The sequence below is a fragment of the Suricata suricatta genome, chromosome X (assembly GCF_006229205.1).
Source record: "Suricata suricatta isolate VVHF042 chromosome X, meerkat_22Aug2017_6uvM2_HiC, whole genome shotgun sequence".
Lineage (NCBI taxonomy): Eukaryota > Metazoa > Chordata > Mammalia > Carnivora > Herpestidae > Suricata > Suricata suricatta.
The window spans coordinates 110370901-110378916 of NC_043717.1; the positions used below are offsets into that span (position 1 = coordinate 110370901).

Here is an 8016-nt window from a genome sequence, read left to right on the forward strand (position 1 = left end):
GGGGGGGTGACACAATCTGGGCCATGGGAAGGTGGAGGCGTCCAGGATCGCACAGCAAGGCCGCCCTCAGAGGCTAGGAGTGAGGCACAGCTGGAGAAGGAATGAAAGTGGTCCTTTGCCATCCTGGGTGGGGTTGTCGCGCTCAGTCTCGAAGTCACCCTGGGGAGCATAACGTCTCTTCTTCGCGTGTCAGGGTGGGTGGAGCGGGACCAAAGATGTACACCGGGGCTCTCGGGCCCTTGATCATGGGGGAGGCTTCTCCTCGCCCTCTCTCTAGCGAGGGGGCGCAGTTCCGCCCTTTGTCTTCGACATACTGGGGATTTGCGCTTGGCTCACAGCAAAGCCAGCTCCGGAATCTTCGGTTAGCGCGGGGGGGCGGGGCTAGCCGGCCGCTCCGCCGACAAAGGACTGTAGACCGAGGCTCCAGCACAGCATGTGCCATGGGGGTCCTGGAGACCAGAGGGAGGCTCGGGGGACATATTCCAGTCCCGTGGCACCCGGGAACACGCAAACAGCCGCAGTAAGCCCTACTGGGGGGTACTTTCCTTCCTTCAATCTCAGGAATAGATGTCGTTCATAGTTACGGCAAAGCCTCGGGGAAAAGCTCTACACCCAAGATGGCCAGCCGGAAACAGGCTTCTCGGGCCGATGTGGCGAGGCCAGATTGGCTAGCTGACCGCCCACAAACCAACGCTCTAGTGCGCCCGTGTTGAGCTGTCTTGTGGAGACTACGCCCGCACGCAGGCGCACAACGCCGCTGCCTCTATGGTCCGGGAGTCTGATAGAGCGTCTACCCGCCTCGGCCGGAACTCTATGGTTCCTCTGTGCGAAGATTGGCCTCCTATATAAGGCACGCGCAGGCGTGGGGGCGCCTCTTTTCCTTTGGCGTGGTGAGTAGTTGTGCTTCTGGACTTGGCCTTGTCCTTACTGGTGCTCTGTCCTGGTTTGAGGCCTGTCCGCGTCTTCTGTTCCGACTTTGTTTGTTTCGTTGCAGCCACTGAAGATCTTGGTGTTGCCATGGGCCGCCGCCCCGCCCGGTGGTGAGTGCCAAGTCCGTGCAGTTTGCTGATGTGAAAAAGGAGGGAGAACTGTCTTTCAATGCTAAAAACAACCTTGGGGTGGGGCCTCTAGGGTACCTTTCCTGTATTGGGAACAGGCTCCACGTTTTTACCAATACCTTCCGGGTCGCTTGGGGACTTCGTTTATACTATCTGTGTCTTTTAACGTTCAGGCCTTTCTTAAGTGTTGCCTCTATTTTGTTGGGGGTACCAGATTTACCTTGGACTGCATGTGTTCCACCACTTTCGGGCTTAAATCGACGTCTGACTTACATCCACTCTCTGTCCTGGAAATTCGCCACCTTTTTCCAGACTTGATACCTTTTCAGGGCCTTTGTGTGCCATCCCCGTCTTATTTCCGGGCGACATGCCCGGCCTCGGACGCCAAGGGCCGCCCAGACCAGAGGGCTCAGCTACCTCGTGTGCCCTGCAGGGGGCGTCAGTCTTTTCGCAAGTGGTTTCGAAGGCGAATTTATTGCCACGTGCCCAAAAGTCAGTGGCATGAATTGAGTTACTAATAAGCAAGAAATTTGCTGTGCCTTTAAGTGAGAGGTTTCTTTTATTTAACTGGAAAAGTGTTTTTCCACTTGTTGACCTTAGAGGAAGCATGGAACCGTAATAAGGGATTGAAGGAGACTTTCTGCCTTTGTGGTTTTAGTATGAGTGTTCTCTTATTTTTGATCTCCTTGGTTTCTCCATGTTTAGTTTAGAGCTAAATTCCAGGAGTGGAGACAGCTAGAGATTAACCTATTGCCCGCGCCCCGGCCCTCCATCCCCATCCCCTGACTTCATTTGGTCTTAATTTAAGGTAGCATTCAAAGCGTTTATTGTTGGATTCACTTGTGAACCATAAACGTGGATTTCCTCCCTCCCCACAGTTACCGGTATTGTAAGAACAAGCCGTATCCGAAGTCTCGCTTCTGCCGAGGTGTCCCCGGTAAGTAGAGGGAGAGCTCCCAAACTGGTTTGGCTGCACAGACTCAGTTGCCTCTGGCTCCCCTCCCCCCCACGTACTCACCCAAGTATTTTTCAGATGCCAAGATCCGCATTTTTGACCTGGGGCGTAAGAAGGCAAAAGTGGATGAGTTCCCACTATGTGGCCACATGGTGTCAGATGAGTACGAGCAGCTCTCCTCTGAAGGTGAGGCCGGATTCCTTGTTAATCCTTGTTACTTGTTAACCCCATCCCTTCTAACTGCTCCCCTCCCCCACCAGACCCAGAACAGACTGCACCAGATTTACCACTTAATCAAGAGTATTAGGTGAGCCTTTTTTACAAAGCTCACCCAGTCAGTGCAGATGTATGGTGAGGGCCAGGGATGGTTACAGTAAGTGGCTCTGTCCTATTTTGTCTCACTCTGCTGCCTCCTGCCTGCCCCCATCCTAGCCCTGGAGGCCGCCCGTATTTGTGCTAACAAGTACATGGTGAAAAGCTGTGGCAAAGATGGTTTTCACATCCGGGTGCGACTCCACCCCTTCCATGTCATCCGTATCAACAAGATGTTGTCCTGTGCTGGTGCGGACAGGTGAGCTGGGGCCGGGGTGTCTGCTGTTTTAGCAGTTTTCCCATAACTTGAGGCTTTTGTTTGCCTTGTTTTTTCCGTTGGGGCAAAGAGATGGTCTCATACAGAACTCACAGTAAAGCCAACTTAAAGGCTACCAGAACAAACACGAAAGCTATCACGACCAAGTCTAGCCTTTGGATGACAGGTGGAGGGAGGTGTTTCTGGGGAGAAGCTTTAAGCCTGAGGATACCCATCTGCCACCAAGCAGGCGGCTGAGGCAGCCACCAGTTGGAAGGCTTTCACAAACCCCATGACCCCTTGTAGGGGCTGCCTAGTCTGTTCCCAGGTTTTGTTTCCTGCAGCCAATTAAGCCGACTGTGCTCTTTCCCCGTGGGGCCCAGTGTGCAATGGCTGCGCACAGCAGCCTCCTTGGTAGTGTATGCAGCCTGTTGATTGTACGGGTTGCCCTAAGGGACCTTGGAGACAGCTTTTTCTGGTGGACATTGAGGTTTGGCCTCATGCTTTCTCCAATCTAGGCTCCAGACAGGTATGCGGGGTGCTTTTGGAAAGCCCCAGGGCACAGTGGCCAGGGTCCACATTGGCCAAGTCATCATGTCCATCCGTACCAAGTTGCAGAACAAGGAGCATGTGATTGAGGCCCTGCGTAGGGCCAAGTTCAAATTCCCTGGCCGCCAGAAGGTAAGTTGTGTTGAAAGCGTAGTCCTATTTCACTTGCCCTGGTCATTGTCTAAGTTTCCTGATTCTGTTATTTTCATCTCTCCATAGATCCACATTTCCAAGAAGTGGGGCTTTACTAAGTTTAATGCGGATGAGTTTGAAGACATGGTGGCTGAAAAGCGGCTCATCCCAGATGGTTGTGGGGTCAAATACATCCCTAATCGTGGCCCCTTGGACAAATGGCGGGCTCTGCACTCATGAGAGCCTCAGCAGTGCCCTCTCTGTTCATGCCCACCAATAAATCCTGCTTTCTGTCTATTTGTCTTCGTATCTGGATTCAGTGGGGGTGGGGGTGGGGGCCTCTTGAGAAAATTTAAAGTCACTGCCTTGTCTTTTCAGAAGAAGATTGACAAGCTGGCCAGGGCTCAAGGGGACAAACCTAGGAATATGGCTTGGGACTAGCATCCTCTTGTCTAGTTGGGACCTTGACTTAGACCTGCCTAGATCAGAAGCTATCAATTCAAAATTCCCCTGCCAATTTCCCACTGAGATTAGTCCAGAATAGTCCATTGAGTGCTGCCTTAGTAAAGTGCCCTGCCCCAGTGATGAAAAAGGGCTGGCAGCCTCAGGCTGGCCTCTGGCTGCTGTGGAATCTTTTTTCATGCGGACCTGGTCCTTTAGTTAGCCCTTGAGTAGTTCTCCCATGTTGGGAGGTGACAAGCAGCTTGGATCCAGCCCATCCACTGCTTCTATGGCCTCATTTCCGGATCCCTCCCCACCACCCTAACCAACGTCCACTCTGACACGGAGCTCCCCACAGCAGCAATGGCCTGTAGGCTTGGCAATAAGACCTTTGGGCAAGTAGTGTGCAGTTCCCCAGGCCTGGGGCTTCTGGTGTGCTGTCTGGCATTTAGTCCCTGTGGCCCCTGAGAGCCCTTTTGTAATAATTCCAGCCATTTATGAGGTTTAAAATTACCTTTATTTTTGACCTTGAGGGGGTTAGGTGGCTGTGATGTCCTAGGTAGTTTTACTGAGCTGTTCTCAGGAAAATGGGGCTGGAGAAGGAAGGGTTCTGTGATGCCAACACCTGGAATAGGGTTCTTGCTGACCTTTTGCTCTGTATCCTGTACTGTAACCCATGAACGGCACAATGTATCTATCTACACGGTTACTGTTACTGTTAAAAGTTAAGGGCTACATAACATGTTTCCTGTAGATAGCGCCAGCCGCAGCCGGGCTGCAGTGAGGCTGGGTTGCAAGAAGGTTACAAATACAGGCCTGGCAGCAATGCACAACAGGCATTGGAGCTGTTTCAAACGTGTACCGTGTGTGTGTGTGTGTGTGTGTGTGTGTGTGTATAAACTCCTCAATCCTTGTATTTACTGTAGTCTTAATATTGCTTCCGAAGAATCCTGTGCAACGAACATGGCCCTTTGAGGCGTCCGCTACACATGGGCTATCCCCACAATTTAGCTGTCTGTTCTCAGTATGTAAGTTTCCTTTTTGTCACAGGATAAAATCACTGGGTCTGTTGATTCCCTTTGTTGAGCCCTGTAGTTTAGCCCAAATCACCTGAGCCACCTTTCCCCTTCCTCCAGCCCCGGAGCCTGCTCTGTCCCCAGTCCTGACAGTAGATGGGGGCGGAGTGGCACTGCTCTAGCTTCAGGGTCCCTCCTGCCTTCCTTTTCTACGTTCTAATGCCATCCAGGAGCCCAATCAGAGAATGCAAGCGGAAACTAAGGAGACGACGGAGGAGAGCTGCAGTCCAGTGGGGCGGAGCTTTAGTCAGGTGGAGGAGGGCTGCAATTGCAGCCCCTCAGGCGTCTCTGTGGGTCCCCGAGCGGTCGGAGAGCAGACAGCAGAGATCAGCACCAGGCTGGCTCTGGGCCCCCAGGCCCTGTTAGGGAAGCAGCAGCAGCAGCAGCAGCAGAGCGGCGGCCAGGCCGAGGGGTTGGGCCCTGTGTACTGCCCGGCTCAGCTCCACTTCCACGGGGTAGTGGTCGCTGACGTTGAGAGCCTGGGGGGCGGGCAGTGAGAGGAGCGTCAGTGTCCAGTCTGAGGTGCTTTTCTGGGGAAGCCGGGCCCGCCCCCCCCCCCCCCAATTACCTCTTCCTCGGTGAGTCCGAAGCTCCTGGGGAAGTCAAAGGCGGCTGCGGAGCGCAGCAGGCTCCCGTAGCGCTCACCATGCAGCACGATGCGGTCATAGGCACAGTGGGTGCTGGCACGCACTGTGGTGTCCTCATCGTCGGGGATCACCCACTGGAAGCCTTCCTGAGTCCGTAGCACCAGCTCACCCAAGCGCTTTTTGGTCAGCGAGCCACAGTCAGCATTGAAGTCCCCAAGCAAGATCATGTCCTGGAGAGGGGGTGGCAGGGGTGGCAGTCAGGCCTGGCCGTTCAGCAGTCACGCCCCCCTCCCACGCAACCCCGCCCCCCGCCCCACCTTGCTCTGCCAGCGCTCAGAGACATCCAGAAACACGTCGTACAGGGCGTTCAATTCTTTCTCTACGGCCTTCGGAGAGGCATGCAGCGGGACCAGCACCAGGTGGGGGAGGACTGCAAGACCCGGGGGACGGAGGACTCACACCTGCTCCTGGCTGCTGGCCACCCCGCCTCCTCCTGGTGACCAAGCCCTCAGTAGAGCCAGCCAGGCCCTCCTTCCCGCTCCCAGATAGCAGGGCCACCCCTCTCCCCTTCCTACCCTTGCTGGGGAAGGTGAACTGGGCCACGAAGGGCTCCCGGGCAAAGAGATCATCCTCGTCCTTGTACACGTAGGAATCCAGGACCTGTGTCTTGTGTGATCTGGGAGACCAAGGGATGGGAAGCAGTGCCCTCATGTCATGGATTTGGGTTTGCAGGTGCCCACTTAAGAGCTGGCAGAGAGGGACCCTCTGCAGCCCCGTTTCACATGGCCCCAGCCTTCCCAGCCTTTTCCCTAGAACCTGGTTTTTATTGAAATAGAATTCACATAGCTTGGAAATCACCTGTTTAAAACACAATTCAGTGGCATTTAGTACATTCACAGGCTGTGCAACCATCACCGCAATCAGTTTTAGAACCTGTTTATGGCTCCAAAGAGAAACCTTGTCCCCATGGCAGCCACTGCCCATTCCCCTCCTTCTCAGCCCCCGGCAGCCACGGAGCTGCTTGCTGTCTCTGTAGATGTGCCTGTTCAAGATGCTTTATACGGTTGAAGGATTCCCCAGTGTCCACGGAGACCACCTTTCGTTTATCCAGTCAGCAGCTGATGGACACTTGGATTGTCGGTTTTTGCTTTGGGGCCGTTATGAGCATTGCCATGTGGACGCGTTTCTGTCCCCCTTCCCGTTACTTGGAAGTGAATTCTATACATTGTATGATTCTATCTATATAAATAGGCCTCCTTCCCTGACCCCCGACCCAACCTTGCCCTTCCATCCTGACCCCAGAGGGTTCCCTCCAGCCAGGCTGTCCTAAGGACTTCAGGCTGTCTCCAGAAAGTGGGTTTGCCCAAGGCCCACAGTGAGCCCCTGGTGTGGGGTCTCTTCCCAGAAGTGTCAGCCGATTCCCAGAGAGGAGGCCAGCCTTGCCCTGAACCCTGCAGAGGGCCCCACATCTGTGCTCGGAAAAGGCAGGCCTCTCGCTGTAGGGACATGTGGGCATCAAAGCTGAGTAGGGCAGAGGAGAGTAAGATCCCCAGATAAAAGTGCAACGAGAAGGGGAGGGCCGCCCCCCAGGGGAAGCGCCAGGTGCCCGGCCGCCCTCCGCGCTTACCGGTAGACGTACACGTACTTCTCCATGTATGTGCTCCGCCCCAGCAAGGGGCTGCTCAGGACACTGTAGGACCCGGACTCATCAAGTCTGCCAGGATGGGGAAAGCCAGGTTCAGGGACTGAGGCTCTGGTGTGGGGGGGGGGCAGTCAGACCACAGAGCCCTCCTCACCGATTGAGTTCTCGAAGCAGGAGGGACGTAGCACTGCCAGTAGAGTCCACCACCTCCTGCAGCATCATGATATCACAGCGAACCAGGATCTGCAGGACGCCAGGACGGCCCCACTCAGTGCCAGCGACCCCAGAAGGAAGGTGTGGTCCCTGGCATTTTTGTGGCCCAGAGTGATGTGGCTCTCTGGCTAAAGCCCACAGAGAGTATTGAGACCCGGGAGGACTGCGAGGATACCGAGTGCCACCCCACCCACGCTGCACCCGTATTACAGAGGGGAGACTAAGGCCAACAACAGGCAGGGAGCATGCTCCATAGCCCCAGACCCATGTCTCTTGTTGTCCCCTCTTTGCTGGGAAACACCTCTGGTCAGGCAGGGCAGGGGCTTCGGGCCGTGGGGGATGAACGTACCCGGACCAACGTGTCCATCACATGTTCCCTGGCTGCCTTTGTGAGCGTCAGTCGCTGGGCATTGAAGGCACAGATGCGAAAGGCCTCAACCCCCCCGGGCAGGAGCAGCAGAAGCACCGCCGGGTAATGCATGGCTGGGTGTGTGACACTGGGGCCCTTGAGAGGAGTCCAGGCCGTCCCAGGCTGTGCTCCCAGCTGGGCTTGGTTCTGCTTCCGGAAGGACATGGCAGTATGGGACAGAGGAAGTGATGCCCATCAGCTCTCAGAGCTGCCAGCATCGCAGATCTCCTGCCTTTCTCCCTGCAAATGCCTTCCAACATCGGCACATACGGCTGGACTTTCACACCCTATGTGCCAGCATGGGGCTTGAACTCGTGACCCTGACGTCAAGACTTGGGCTGAGATCAAGAGTTAGATGCTTGAAAACAGTATGCAGGTCCCTGAAA

At 55.1% G+C, this 8016-nt stretch overlaps 2 protein-coding genes and 1 non-coding gene across 5 annotated transcripts in view; 2 read left to right on the forward strand and 1 right to left on the reverse strand.

The window, feature by feature from the left end:
* Positions 1–874: 874 nt before the first annotated feature.
* On the forward strand, positions 875–3559 carry RPL10 (ribosomal protein L10). 2 transcript variants are annotated; one of them, XM_029930165.1, is made up of 6 exons: positions 883–1040; positions 1937–1995; positions 2092–2199; positions 2446–2584; positions 3100–3262; positions 3350–3559. In XM_029930165.1, exons 1-6 carry the CDS (start codon positions 1018–1020, stop codon positions 3500–3502), a joined length of 645 nt encoding a protein of 214 aa, XP_029786025.1. In that variant the 5' UTR covers positions 883–1017; the 3' UTR covers positions 3503–3559. The 2 variants fall into 2 exon arrangements, with proteins under 2 accessions (XP_029786026.1, XP_029786025.1); XM_029930166.1 differs by lacking the exon at positions 3350–3559 and having other exon boundaries at positions 875–1040; positions 3111–3219.
* On the forward strand, positions 2920–3052 carry LOC115284501. Its single transcript, XR_003905248.1, has one exon. It is a non-coding gene; the product is annotated as a small nucleolar RNA SNORA70 (small nucleolar RNA).
* Positions 3560–4201: 642 nt separating the features above from the next.
* DNASE1L1 (deoxyribonuclease 1 like 1) overlaps positions 4202–8016 on the reverse strand; it is a 6079-nt gene continuing 2264 nt past the window's right edge. The window contains exons 2-8 of one of the 2 annotated variants that reach the window (XM_029930163.1): positions 7571–7777; positions 7163–7251; positions 6994–7080; positions 5942–6042; positions 5684–5796; positions 5348–5596; positions 4202–5258 (exon numbers count right to left, since the gene is read on the reverse strand). In XM_029930163.1, coding sequence (XP_029786023.1) covers positions 5142–5258; positions 5348–5596; positions 5684–5796; positions 5942–6042; positions 6994–7080; positions 7163–7251; positions 7571–7702 — 888 coding nt within the window. In that variant the 5' untranslated portion in view covers positions 7703–7777 and the 3' untranslated portion in view covers positions 4202–5141. Of the gene's footprint in view, positions 5259–5347; positions 5597–5683; positions 5797–5941; positions 6043–6993; positions 7081–7162; positions 7252–7570; positions 7781–8016 lie in introns of both variants that reach the window. The other variant, XM_029930164.1, reaches the window with a different exon arrangement.

Bases quoted from the DNA above. Each gene is read 5' to 3' on its own strand.
- RPL10 (XM_029930165.1), top strand. From the start codon at position 1,018: ATGGGCCGCCGCCCCGCCCGGTG. The intron at 2,200-2,445 runs GTGAGGCCGGAT...CCCCCATCCTAG, and splicing joins CGAGCAGCTCTCCTCTGAAG to CCCTGGAGGCCGCCCGTATT. The intron at 2,585-3,099 runs GTGAGCTGGGGC...TCTCCAATCTAG, and splicing joins TCCTGTGCTGGTGCGGACAG to GCTCCAGACAGGTATGCGGG.